Source organism: Festucalex cinctus, chromosome 21, assembly GCF_051991245.1.
Source record: "Festucalex cinctus isolate MCC-2025b chromosome 21, RoL_Fcin_1.0, whole genome shotgun sequence".
NCBI lineage: Eukaryota > Metazoa > Chordata > Actinopteri > Syngnathiformes > Syngnathidae > Festucalex > Festucalex cinctus.
In genome coordinates, this window is record NC_135431.1 from 1047991 (window position 1) to 1061262 (window position 13272).

Sequence of the window (13272 nt, forward strand, 5' to 3'; positions counted from 1 at the left end):
GATGGCGGGTCCAGTCCGTTCTTTTGAAAACGGACATTAACAAGGTCTCTAGTATGAAAAACTATTCAAGTTTTTGTCATGACAGTTTGGGGTACATTTAAGGTTGAATGGGCAATTGTAAACCCTTTTAAATCTGGAGCCCAGATTGCAAGGCCAAACCTCAACTATGACGAATCACTTGCTGCCCGACAGCTCTCGTCTCATTTGGAATTGGGAAATAAGAAAACGCAACATTTCATAACTTGGTTCAATTCTGAACTTTGGTCTGTAAACATTTGATAGAAAAAAATTAAAGTTTGTTCAACTCTTGAGACAGGGTTGCCTTATCAAACCCAGCTGACATGTTGCCAGCCAAGCCCACGGATCACCAACATTGATGCACAAAATACCCACAAACATGAAACATGAAAAGTTAAAAATGACAAATTCAACATCATCATCGTGCTCGGCTGAAGTTTGGCTGAGAACACAAACAAGACTTGTCTGAAGTGCGCAGTTGTTTATTCAAAGTGTGTTGTTGATAAAGGGGAACAACGTGGACGCTCTTGAGGTTCCGTTCGGGTCCAATCGGTCCAAAAAAAAACACACAACAGAACCGGTTCTGACCTCACGCCAGTCCTCTCGATGAGCTTCCATCAATAATCACCAACATCAGTTTCAAGTCCACCAGGAATCCTGTTTTGCCCGAAGTCTTGGCCACGCCCCCAAAACATGGCAACCAAGCAGGAGCGTGAGAAGATGAGGGTTCAAAGTGCAGTGGGAAAAAAAAACCTCTGTTTCATTTTGTCTTAAGTCATCATAGGGACCGCCCCAACCGTCACCTGACTTTACGACTCTTGTGCGGCGGTGCCTTGAGATACGAGTTTAACTTGTCACTCACAATACTCATATCTCAAATGATTGTTGCTCCGCCCCTAATTACAAAACATTGCTGCTTTTTTGGGGAGGCTGGAACAGATTAGAAGCATTTGCATTCATTCCAATGGCAAAGGATGATTTGGATGTCTCGAGATCCAAACGTGTTCCCGCAACAAATTCAACTCTTATCTCAAGGTACCGCCATAACGGCATCTGAATTCTCATCGAGCTCGATCACGGACCAAATCCAACTCTGAAGTCAACGTACCGTTTTCCTCCTGGCGGTTTCCGGGTGGGGGCGGGGCTACAGCTTCCTGGCGTGCTTGAGGTTGTAGTGCGTGCGCATGTCCTTGCGGAGGCGGAACTTGTCCCCGCACACGCCGCACACGTACAGGTGCACGTCCATGTGCTCCTCCAGCTGCTGGCCGCCGGGGAAGATCTGGAAGCACACCTGGCAGATGGTCTGGCCGGCCGCCAGGTGCGAGCTGATCATGTGGCGCACGTGGTCGTGCTTGAGCAAGGCGCCCTGCTCGCACACGGGGCAGACGTAGCGCGCCACGCCGCGGTGCATGTCCGTGTGCAGGCGCAGCTGGCGCTCGCGCAGGAAGCGCTTGCCGCACGTCTGGCAGGTGAACTGCTTCTCCTTGGTGTGCACCGTGTAGTGCTCGCGCAGGTGGCAGCGCTGGAAGAAGCCCTTGCCGCAGATGGCGCAGAAGTGCTTGCGCCGGTGGTCGGGACCGCCGCCGCCGGCGGAATCGGCGCCGCCGGCGGAGTCGGCGCCGCTGGCGTCGTGGGGGCACGCCAGCGCGTGCTCCAGCGCCAGGCTCTCGCTGGCAAAGGGCAGGCCGCAGTGCGGGCAGCTCAGGTCGGCGCCGGGGGTCTCGTCCGCCTCGTCCGACTCGCCGCAGTGCTCGGCGTGCTCCTGGAGCTGCCGGCCTTTGATCAGCACCTGGCCGCAGCGCCCGCAGGCGCAGATGTGGCCCAGGTGGCTGGACAGGTAGTGCGCCGACTTGTCGTCCTCGCTCAGCGCCGCCCCGCACAATTCGCACGGGGAGCCGTCCTGAACTTCCTCTTTGACGGCGAAAAAGTCGGGCGAGGAGTCGCTGGAGAAACACTCCGTCGCCTTCGCCTCGCCGGAGCCGCCGGGCGCCGCCTCGCCGCCGCCGTCCGCCTCCCGGTCCTCGGGGCGAGGGCTGGCTCCGGGTTCCGACTTGATGGAAACGCAGTGGGCGTCGCTCGGCCCCGCCGCCACCGACCGGCGCTCTTCGGCGCTGTCGTCGTCGTCGTCGTCGTCATCATCGTCATCGGCGTCCAGGCCGCGGGAGGACGGCGCGAAGGTCTTGCGGTTGGTGCAGGTGAGGATGTGCTCGATCAGGAGCTTCTCGCAGCTGAAGACGAAGCCGCAGTCGTCGCAGGTGAAGGTGCGGCCGAAGCGGGGGCGTTCCCTCAGGGACGAGCTCCTTCCGCCGCCGCCGCCGCCGCTGTTGCGCTTCCTCAGGTCGCACGGTTGCTCCGCCGGGTGGCCCGCGTCCGCCGTCGGGAGGGCGGGAAGGGGCGCCGCCTCCTCGGTGGTGGGCGGGGGCACCCCCAGGTACCTGGTAAGGTTCGTCACGTTAATAATAAAAAATAAAAACAAATAAAAAATAGGTGCAACAATTACGTTGAACTGGCACCTAATCAATTATCATAACAGTTAATTTGGTAATCGATTAATCGTTAAGAAACATTCACTTAAAATCTTCCAAATTTTAGCTTCTCAACAGAAAATATTCTCTGATTCTCTGATACTTATTATCTTTGCAAACATCTGCTTTCACCTTGGAAATCAATCAGCAACATTTTTGCCGATTTTTGGACAACTTACAGACCAAACCAGAAACTCATTCATAATCTGTTCAGAAATACTAATTGTTTTTTTAATAAAGGGGTGGAAATGATCAAATGTCATTTTAATACCTGGCAGTGCCGCTGACCATTTTGGCGCCGTCGGCGGGATCTTGATCGGAGGCGGGCCTCTGCCGCTCGTACATGCGCACCCCGAACAGCATGTTCCCGCCGGTGGCGCCGCCGCCGGCCGCCGCCGCCGTGGAGCACTCGGACGAGGACGGCATCAGGCCGGAGCCGCCGCGGAGGTCGCGCAGGTCGTCCAGCGAGTCGGGGATGTAGTACATCTGCAGGTAGCGCATGGACGCCTTGAGGTCGTCGAAGTCGAAGGCGCCGGCCGCCACGCGTCCCAGGTACATGAGCTGCAGGATCAGGTCGAAGCACTCGGCGCTGATGCGCATGTTGCTGAGGTCCAGGCGCGCCGCCCCCTGCTGGTCGCGGATGAACATCATGCGGAAGTAGGAGCTGCAGGCCGCCAGGACCGCCTTGTGCGCCCGGAAGTACGTGTCGCCGATGGCGATCAGGCAGTCGCACAGGAAGCCCCACTCGCGCTGGTCGTTCAGCTGCCGCAGGACGTGATCGCCGTGGCTCGGACGAGCCATCGCCCTGCGGGACGCCACAAGAAATTGAGAAAAGTCCACGCACCCCAAATGCTGTTTTTATTGATGTACAAAACAAGATATACCAAAGTACTTCCACCATTAACATAAACTGTACAACTAAACTCTTCATGAGAAGCAAAAAAATTAACATCTTAGATTATGCAATTACTGTAATTATGACTTTTTTTTTATGCGTTGCATAATAATAAAATTATCATCTCAATTGTAATATAAAAATAATAATTTGCAGCTCACTTCGAAAGCTTCCTGATACCGGAACAAAACAAAAACAAAAAAACACTACAAGTGACGTCACGTGCCACGGAGGGGGCGGGACTTCCTACTTCCGTGATTTTACACATCAGCTTTGATTCCGGTTTCGGTTTGCGACACGTGGACCGCGTTCCAACACTCGCAAACCCCACCCCCCTAACCCCCCCAACCGCATGCTCCCGGCCAATGGGCAGGTATTGGTTCGCGACTCGAACCGGAACCGGAATCAAGGCTGATGTGCAAAAACACGGAAGTCCCGCCTCTTCTGTGGTGTATATACACTATTCGCTTCAAGTAAACAAGTTGCAATTAAACCATATTTTTTACTTTATTATGATTTTATTTTTTTGTGGGAAGAGGCCTGTCAAGTGTGGCCGACGAGGGGGAAGGAAAAGAAGGGGAGCGGCTCCCGCCCTCGCGGCCCGGCTAACACAGAGCTACAAGCTAACAAGCTACTATACGTCGACTCGACCGGAAGTCTGGGGGACAACACCTCCAAACTAAAGCACATAAGTAAAAATAATAACAAATGAAGGAAAGCGTGGAAAGATGGAGAATATTACAAAGGTCATATGTGTCTCTAGTACCACTTTAGTGACGACCAATCGTCGCAAGAAGACAAACGAAGTCACTTCAACCGGCCTGAAACGATTTTAAATTGAAAGGTGACGCGGGAACAAGAGCGTGGCGGTGCGTTGGTTTTGAACGCGGACGGCAAACAGCCCCGCCACCCCCGCAACGAACACGCAAAGCAGACAAGCTCCCCCCCCCCGCACTTCAGGCAACGCAACACCGACTCACCGCAAGTCGCCGAGGCCGACGGAGGAGCTCGGAGGTCGGCTGGAAGATGGGCGGAGGCTCCGCTGAAAACGTCAGTTCCTCCGCGGGGGGGAAAGTTGCTGGTCGGGGCAGCAGCAGAAGAAGAAGAAAGAGAAAGAAAAAAGGAGGAAAAAGAAGAAGAAGCGATTCGTCCACCTTCTTGTTCTTCAACTAATGCTGGATGCAACTTCCGCACCAATCGCCTGTGCATCGCCAGGAATAAAATAAAAGACTTCCGGTTGAAGGGTGCGCCTTCAGAATAAAGTTGGAAGGTTGCGCTTGCAAAGTTAACAATCGGTTTACGTAAATCGACAATATTTAGTACTTAAATACTTATTTTCACACATTTGAGTTTATTTATTGTTATCGACACATACAGTTTAGTTTAGTATACTTTTAATCTTTATTGTCTTTTTCTTTTTTTATTGTCTTTTTTTAGAGTAAATTTTTTCTGTTTTTTTTAAATGCTTTTTTCACCCTGTTTTTGTAGTATTTATCCCCCTGTTTTCTGAGTATTTTTTTTCCCTGTTTTTTGTAAAAAAAAAATCAGTTTTGCTGAATATATTTTTCTGTCATAATTTTTTTCCTTTTCTGTTTTTAGTATATTTTTTTCTATTTTGCGGAATAGTTTTTTTCTGTCATAAAAAAATTCAGAAAAACAAGAAAAAAAATTACTCAGAAAAATGGAGGGGGTGGGGGGGGGGGGTATTACTCTGACAAACAGAGCACCGACGTCTGTTCTTTATAATAATTTTATAATAATTTTTTTGTAATATTTTTTGTTTTATTTTATTTATTTTTTTATTACGTTTTCAAAAACACAAAAAAAAAGAAAAAAAAGAAAGCTCCCAAAAAATTAGTCAGAAAAACTGGATTTTTTTTTCTTCAAATAAATGTAATACGCTTCCATACATTCCAAAGTGTGTTTTTTTTTTCTTCTTTATTTGTATTTTTTTTTGGTCTCACGTGATTCCCCGCATCCTCTCGCGAGACGTGACGCGGTTTGGCGCACAAACAATCATCTTCACCTTCATCTTCATCCTCGTTTTGCGCTGCACGGGATCCTTTCGGCGGTAAGGCGTCAATCAACCACTCAATCAATCAATCAATCAATCAATCAATCAACGACGCCCTAATTGAGCGGCTGCGTCGTGCGCGTGCGTCAATTACGCCGAACGCGCGCGCAGCTCGCACGCCGCTCGACTCGTCTTTGACAAAAGGTGTGTGCGCGCTCGCTTGCAGGTCCGCGATGGAGGCGACGTCGGCGGCGGCGGCGGCGACGGCGGCGACGGCGACGGCGGCGGCGACGACGACGACGTCCGCGCACAGTCTGCTGCTGCTGCAGCAGCTGAACGTGCAGCGCGAGTTCGGCTTCCTGTGCGACTGCACGGTCGCCATCGGCAACGTCTACTTCAAAGCCCACCGCGCCGTCCTCGCCGCCTTCTCCAACTACTTCAAGATGATCTTCATACACCAGAGCAGGTCGCGCGCACGCGCCATGCAGCGGTGCCTTGAGATACGAGTTGTTTCGTTCCGTCACTGAAAACTCTTCCCGTTGAAATGAATGCAAATGACCTTAAGACGGTCCAACCATTCGTCCAGCCTCTCCAAAAAATAAAGACAAGTATTCTACAATAATAATAATAATAATAATAATAATGCATTTGTGCCATTTTGTTTCAGTCTTTTGAAAAAACATGAAAAACTGGAACCAAATCAAAGTTGTCATCATTCCGGGCTGGCCTCTTCTTTTTTTTTTTTTTAAAGACCGACTCGTGTGAGACTAGATTTGAACTGATTTTGCAAGGCCCACAGATTATTGTGTTCTGCTGCTATAAAAAGACGGAACATACCAAAAGAAAGATGAAAGTCTCTTCTTTCATCAGAGAAAAAAAGTATATTTTTATCTGTTTCGGTTTTGCAGCAATTAGCATTAGAATATAGCTACGTTTCATCAATATTCAAATTCCTGGTGAAAACACTGGCAAAAAGAGTTTGTTGCAACATGGCTGATCTCTAATACTCTGCTGCCACCTGCTGGCCGTTTTTTTGTAATAACTTACACTGCTTTCAGCCACCTCTTCATGTCAGAAGTTGCATCAAAGCCTTCTGTACGCTCTTGCATAAAAAAAAACCCAAACATATTTAAATGCATTGTTTTCGAATGAAGGACAAAGTATTAAAAACGTGTTTTCATGTTTTTGGGTTTGAATGATTTCATGCTTATTTTCTTCCATTTCGCCCCAAGAGACTGGCCCACAATTCAGAGGGATACCGTGTTTGGATCTCAAGTTGGGGAAAAAAAATTGTTGCAATGTCAACTCATATCTCAAAAAGAGTCATAAATGGACTCCACTCGTATCTCAAGATACCAGTGGAGGACGTTTGCGTATCGTAATGAGGGAATCGGAAACGGTTTCCAACAACAACTTTAGCGCTAGCATTTAGCATTAGCAACACGTGTAAACTTCTGTAGTGTGACAAATGTGGAAGCAGAAAAAAAAAAGTTGCATTGAATTAATTTCATTTAATAAATGGAAATAATTCAGAATTACATTTAAATCATGAATGAAGTCGCTAATTAGCGTCTTGTGTGCGTTTTGTCAGCGAGTGCATCAAGATCCAGCCGACCGACATCCAACCGGACGTGTTCAGCTACCTGCTGCACGTCATGTACACGGGGGCGTGTCCCAAGCAGGCCGTGGAGCCCGCCCGCCTGGAGGACGGCATCAAGTTCCTCCACGCCCACCAGCTGTGCCGCAAAAGCGCCGACGGGCCCGCCGCCGGCGCCGCCGCATCGGCCGCCGCCGACGCGGTGCGCATGTCCAACCTGTACGGCATCCAGATTTCGTCCCAGCTGGCCGGCAAGGAGGCGCCCGCCGCCGCCGAGCCGGCCGGACGCGCCCACTCGCACCCGTCGCTCGCCACGGGATCGGAAGGCGAGCGATCCGAGGGCCGCGCGTCGTCGCCGCGGGACGACGCAGACGTGTCGGCGGCCATCAAGCAGGAGCGTCCCGACGAGGAGGAGGAGGAGGAGGGGGCGGGGTCGCCGCTGGCGTGCCCCCGCTGCGGCCACCGCTGCCCGTCGCCCGAGCGTCTGCGCCAGCACCTCTTTAGCCACGCCCTCTTCATGGAGGGCGGCGGGGGCGGCGGCCTGGACGAGGACGACGGCCGCCTGGAGGAGGCGCTGCGGCAGAGCCGGGCGCTGGCCGCGCAGCTGGCGGCCGAGCTCCGGCGGAGCCGCGAGGGGGCGGGGCTGGGCGCCGCCCCCGCCCTCGTCGCCGCCCACTCGCGCAAGCGCAAGATGGCGTGCGCCGTGTGCGGCGTGCGCTTCTCGCACAAGAGCCAGCTGCAGGAGCACATGTACGCGCACACCGCCAAGCCGCCCCGGCTGCACCGCCACGGCCAGCTCTTCCACAGCTCCGCCCATTTCGGCCCCGAAGGGGGAGGGGGCGGGGCCTCGGCCAACAACGAGGCGCACGACAACGGGAGCTCCGCCTACTCGCTCGACTCGGAAATCTCGCAGGAGAGCGGCGACGGCGGGCGCTGCGAGTGACGCTTCCTGGTTCGGTCACGTGACAGGAAGTCAAACGGTGACGCTTCCTGGTTCGGTCACGTGACAGGAAGTCAAACGTGACACTTCCTGGTTCGGTCACGTGACAGGAAGTCAAACGTGACGCTTCCTGGTTCGGTCACGTGACAGGAAGTCAAACGGTGACGCTTGATGTTTTTGTCCTCGGTGTGGTTTTCAAAGTAAAAGCTCTGATCAAACACACTTTGTGGTTCTGCTGCTTTTATTTTGAAATGCAAGGACTATTTATTGGGTCAAGGTGCCCGCCTCACAATTCTGAGGTTCTGGGTTCAAGTCCATTTTTTTTTCCTTTTCCTTTATACTTTGGCGCCATTTTGTGCCAAGAAACTATGTTGGAGAGTGTTGAGGAGTTTCATTTGGACCACGGATGTGCAAATTTTGGTCCTCAAGGGCCACAAATTTATGTAACATGTCAAATTGTGTTTTATAAAAAAAAATTCATTCTAATTTTGTGTATTTTTCTAATATTTTATACAAAATAAATGAACGATTCAATATTTTAATGAAATTAAATAATACATTTATTTTACTGATATTTTTAATCAAATACAAATTTATTGGATTAAAAATATTGGTAAAATAAATTATATTAAAAAACAAAAAAAAAGATAAATGATGACGTCAAAGCAAAACTTTAACTTGAAATTAAACGTGACTTTTTTTTTTTTTTTTTTTTTCAATGAAGCTCCTCAACTCACTATTTCCTTGGCGTCAAAGCACCACTTTTTCCCCCCTCGACATCACTATGATGTCACCAAAGAAATCCTTTTGTTTCTTTGTCGTCATCACAAAAACATTTTTGGTTTGCCAATACTGTAACAAAGGATGAGGTCGCCCCCCCCCCCTCGGAAAAAATGCTCGAATGTTTGTTGTCAGAGGTCAGAGGGCGCGTCCGGCGTTGGCGAGGAAGCGCTGCGCGCTGAGCACCGTGTTCTGCGGCAAAAAACAAACAAACAAACAAATGCATCAGCGTGTCGTTTTATTTCCGTGTCTCCTCTGGCGCCCCCCTGTGGTGGTTGTTTCTTACCTGCATGAGCATGGCCACCGTCATAGGCCCCACCCCTCCCGGAACCGGCGTGATGAATCCCGCCCTCTGATAGGCTGAGGCGAAGTGAACGTCGCCCACAACGCGCTTGCCGCCAGGCTTGCTCGCGTCTGGGGAAAAAAAAATCACGAGGAACAAAATAAAATCAATTCATGTGTAAAATATGTCAAATAATTCTCTTCATGACAAATTGAAATGAATAATACATTTTAAACAATATTCATTTGATTTATTTTTAATTTACTTCTAAATAATAAAAACATTTAATAAGAAATACATTTTAATACCATTTGAAATTTTAAAGTAAATAAGTTTCTCTTCATGACAAATTGAAATTAATAATTAATAATTAATACATTTTATTTATTTTTAATTTATTTCTAAATAATAAAAACATTTAATAAGAAATCTATTTTAATAAATATTTTTAATACAATTTTAAATTTAAATTTCAATCCAATGCAAATGTAATCTCGAGTTACTCTTCATGACAAATTAAATTTTAAAAAAATGAATACAAATTTTAATTTTAATCAATAAAACATATTTATTTTTAGTAAATAAATATTTTCTTCTACCATCTTAAATTGAATGAAATTAGAAAATTGGGTAAAATACGTAAAATAGTTTCTGTTCATGACAAATTATACTTTGTAGTCATTATTTTATTCAAATGTGAATAAATTGAATTAATCACAGAACTATTAAAATAAAATGTTAAGTGTGTAAATAACTAATTATTACACATTTAATCATTCTAAATGACAAAAATGAATAAAAGTATTGTAATCGATGAATTGATGAGGAAAACATCTCAATTTATTAAAAATCTCAAATTATTTCATTTAATGATTAACTCATTCCAAATAATTCATAAAATAAATAAAAAAACAATAACTAAATGTGTAATTATTATGATTTCCTAACAAAAAGCGTCAGGACGTCCCGGCCGTATGACACGCGCGGTCACATGACACCTCACCTGCCACGTGATTGATCCCGCAGTCGACGAGCACGCAGCCCTCCTTCAGCCAATCGCCTCGCACCATCTCCGCTTGCCCCGCCCCCACCACCACGATGTCCGCCCTGCCCACCTGAACAACGGAAAACGTAAACGAAGAAACAAATAGTAACAACGAAAGCTGATCCCGATGACGTCATACCTGCTCGGCGATGTCGGGCGTCCTGGAGTGGCAGGTGGTGACGGTGGCGTGATTCCACAAGAGCAGGTCGTGCATGGGCGCGCCCACAATCTTGCTGCGGCCAATCACCACCGCGTGTTTGCCAGCCACCGGCACGCCTGCCAATCAGAAGCGAGGAAAATATTGCCGTCAAACAAAAGGAGAACAAAAATGTGATCCCGCCCACCTGTCTGTCGGATGAGTTCCATGCATCCGTTGGGCGTGCACGGGATGAAGCAGTTGCTCAAGTCGCCGCGAGATAACTTGCCGGCGTTGATGCAACTCAGACTGCGCACACACAAAAAAAAATCATCCACGACGACGACGACGGCGCATAAATTCCATTTGAATTCCTGCACTGATCTCGGACCCGTCGACGTCTTTGAGCGGCGAGACGGCGTCGGTGAGCAGCTCCACGTCCACGCGGGCGACGCAATCCAGCGGAAGTTGCACGATCAGGCCGTGCACCGACGCGTCCTCGTTGACCGCCGCGATGGCACGCAGCACCTGAAGCGCAAAAAACGAAACCCAGTCACAAGCCGGCCGGCCGGCGGATCCATTTTTCAAACCGACCGGAACGTTTACATGAGGCGGCGACATTTGTTAGCGATACGCAAATCGAAACAACACTGAATGGATGAATATGACCATAGAGGGCCAAAAACTGCATCCAGAATTCCAAATAAATAAATGACGAAATAAATAAAAACAAATATAAAATAATATATAATTCAAAAATGCAAATATATAAATACAACTGTATTACATTTTTGAATTATATTTTTTATATCAGTTTTTATTTTCACTTTTAGTCATTTATTCATTTAGTCATTCATTTTAATATTAGTTTTTATTTTCACTTTTAGTTATTTATTTTATATCCATTTTTATTTTCACTTTATTTTTTTATTCAGTCTTTTTTATATCCGTTTTCATTTTCACTTTTAGTCATTTATTTATTTAATTTTTTTAATATCAGTTTTCATTTTCACTTTTATTTATTTATTGAGTCATTTATTTTATATCTTTTTATTTTCACTTTGTCATTTATTTTTATATCGGTTTTTATTTGTACTTTTAGTCATTTATTCATTTTGAATGTTGACTTGTAATTTTCAACCAAAGCATGTCGGGAAGAAACGCCCCCTTCCATTCCTGTTGTTGTGAAGTTAGCGTCTGAGGAGTGCACAGGAAGTGGTGGAAATAGTTTCCAAAATAAGAGCCTTAACAGGAAGTGTAGTGTTAACCGTCTTATTCCGTATTATGTATACTTGCCTATTGGTTAGATGGCGCTTTCATTATTATTTTTTGTCCATTTGAATTATTTATGTTGCAAATAAGCACCAATAAAATAAAATATAATAATGAAAGTATTATATATTATTTTCACAGCACGAAGTCTAAAGTTGAAGCAATGCTAATTCTGACGTGTCGCCAACTGATGACGATGGACGCACCTCGTCTTGCGTCACCGTGTTGGGCAACCTCACGTGCGACGCGTCGATGCCCACCTGAAAGGAGGAAAAAAAAGAAAGAAAACAAACGCAAGTCAACACACAAATCACTAAAGTGGCGTCTTGAGACGTCTTTTTTTTTTTTTTTTTTGTCTAGCGATACGTGTGTATTCTACCCCCCAACCACTAGATGGCGACAGTAAACTGATTGGCCAAAAATAAAAAATTTCAACATCCAATCTGATTGGACAAATACAGAAATATTTTAACATCGACCTGATTGGATGAAAAAACAAAAATTTCTCACATCCAATCTGATTGAAATTTTTTTTTTTCTAACATACGATCTGATTGAAAAAAAAAAGAAAAAAAGAAATCTAACATCAGATCTGATTGGCCAAAAAAAAAAAAAAAAGAAATTCCAACATCCAACCTGATTGGACAAAGAAAAAAAATAACATCTGATCTGATTAAAAAAAAAATTCTAACATTTGATCTGATTAGCCAAGCAAAAAATGAAAAATGATGACAGCAGATTTGATTAAAAAAAATAATAATAATAATATATATAACATCCAATCTGATTGGCCATACAAAAACCAAAAACTATTCTACCATCTGATCTGAATGGACAAAAAAATCAATGAATCTAACATCCATATATGTGAAAAAGTGCAGGCATCCGAAATCCAACCTATCAGCTTGCAAATTCACCTCAGCTGCGGCCTTCATCTTACTGCTGATGTACAAGTTGGAATCTTCTCGGTTTCCCACCTGGAAGCACACGCGGCACGCGATGACATCACGCGATGACGTCACACGATGACGTCAAGCGATGACATCAAGCGACGTCGTCACGCGATGACATCACGCGATGACGTCACGCGACGACATCACGCGATGACATCACGCGATGACGTCACACGGTGACATCACGACAGTTTCGCGCTTGAAACGGAGCGACCTGCAAAACCAGCAGCCCGGGGACGACCTTTGACCTCTTCATCTGGTCCACGTCCTTCTTCAGACGTTCCCTGACCAGCCTGAAGACACGTTTTTTGTTTTGTGAAAGTGACGCACGACATCACGGCCGGACGAGCGACCCACCTGGACGTTTGCTTCCCGGAGATGACGGTTGCTATGGAGCGTCGTCCTCCGTAGCAACGAGACGCGCTCGCGTGGCGCAACAGGCTCAACATGGTTGACGTGACTCTGAATGGACATTTTCATTTTCATCAACCAATCATCGATTACGCACAATTGATTAGAGTTGAAAAATGTCATTATTTATGATTATATATTACAAAAAAATTCGAGTATTTAGTCAATTGTCAATAAAAAACCAGAAACCAAGTCGGCAAAGGCGACGTGGCGTCTTACCTTACGAGGCCACCGCAACACCAATGTGTAATCATTGACCAGCGTGTGTACAATAGGTCAGTGAGTAACACAAAAAAAATTTTGAAGTAGCGAGAAAATTGTGCCTTTGAAATAAAAGTGACAAATTAAAAAGATGAACCCGAATAAATGCAACGTTTATTTTGTGTGTTGTAAACATGTCACA

At 46.5% G+C, this 13272-nt stretch overlaps 3 protein-coding genes across 4 annotated transcripts; 1 reads left to right on the forward strand and 2 right to left on the reverse strand.

Moving 5' to 3' along the window:
* Position 1: 1 nt before the first annotated feature.
* On the reverse strand, positions 2-4862 carry zbtb1 (zinc finger and BTB domain containing 1). The gene is made up of 3 exons (XM_077510896.1): positions 4419-4862; positions 2815-3348; positions 2-2453 (listed from the first exon to the last, which is right to left on the reverse strand). Exons 2-3 carry the CDS (start codon positions 3342-3344, stop codon positions 1163-1165), a joined length of 1821 nt encoding a protein of 606 aa, XP_077367022.1. The 5' UTR covers positions 3345-3348; positions 4419-4862; the 3' UTR covers positions 2-1162.
* Positions 4863-5274: 412 nt separating this feature from the next.
* On the forward strand, positions 5275-8721 carry zbtb25 (zinc finger and BTB domain containing 25). Its single transcript, XM_077510825.1, has 3 exons — positions 5275-5509; positions 5679-5918; positions 7044-8721. The coding sequence occupies exons 2-3, from the start codon at positions 5686-5688 to the stop codon at positions 7990-7992; spliced, it is 1182 nt and encodes a 393-aa protein (XP_077366951.1). The 5' UTR covers positions 5275-5509; positions 5679-5685; the 3' UTR covers positions 7993-8721.
* Positions 8722-8875: 154 nt separating this feature from the next.
* Positions 8876-13199, reverse strand: LOC144010486 (C-1-tetrahydrofolate synthase, cytoplasmic-like). Of its 2 annotated transcripts, XM_077510823.1 has the most exons (11): positions 13089-13199; positions 12816-12920; positions 12673-12751; positions 12423-12482; positions 11712-11765; positions 10625-10761; positions 10442-10542; positions 10237-10373; positions 10056-10167; positions 9056-9183; positions 8876-8961 (listed from the first exon to the last, which is right to left on the reverse strand). In XM_077510823.1, exons 1-11 carry the CDS (start codon positions 13121-13123, stop codon positions 8908-8910), a joined length of 1002 nt encoding a protein of 333 aa, XP_077366949.1. In that variant the 5' UTR covers positions 13124-13199; the 3' UTR covers positions 8876-8907. The 2 variants fall into 2 exon arrangements, with proteins under 2 accessions (XP_077366949.1, XP_077366950.1); XM_077510824.1 differs by lacking the exons at positions 12816-12920; positions 13089-13199 and having other exon boundaries at positions 12423-12510; positions 12563-12685.
* Between the last annotated feature and the right edge of the window lie 73 nt (positions 13200-13272).

Coding starts and splice junctions, on each gene's coding strand:
- zbtb1 (XM_077510896.1), bottom strand. CDS start 3,344: ATGGCTCGTCCGAGCCACGGCGATCACGTCCTGCGGCAGCTGAACGAC. Junction 2,454..2,814: donor ATGGTCAGCGGCACTGCCAG/GTATTAAAATGA, acceptor GAACCTTACCAG/GTACCTGGGGGTGCCCCCGC.
- zbtb25 (XM_077510825.1), top strand. CDS start 5,686: ATGGAGGCGACGTCGGCGGCGGCGGCGGCGACGGCGGCGACGGCGACG. Junction 5,919..7,043: donor ATCTTCATACACCAGAGCAG/GTCGCGCGCACG, acceptor GCGTTTTGTCAG/CGAGTGCATCAAGATCCAGC.
- LOC144010486 (XM_077510823.1), bottom strand. CDS start 13,123: ATGATTACACATTGGTGTTGCGGTGGCCTCGTAAG. Junction 12,752..12,815: donor TCCGGGAAGCAAACGTCCAG/GTGGGTCGCTCG, acceptor ACGTGTCTTCAG/GCTGGTCAGGGAACGTCTGA. Junction 10,762..11,711: donor ACACGGTGACGCAAGACGAG/GTGCGTCCATCG, acceptor TTTGCGCTTCAG/GTGCTGCGTGCCATCGCGGC.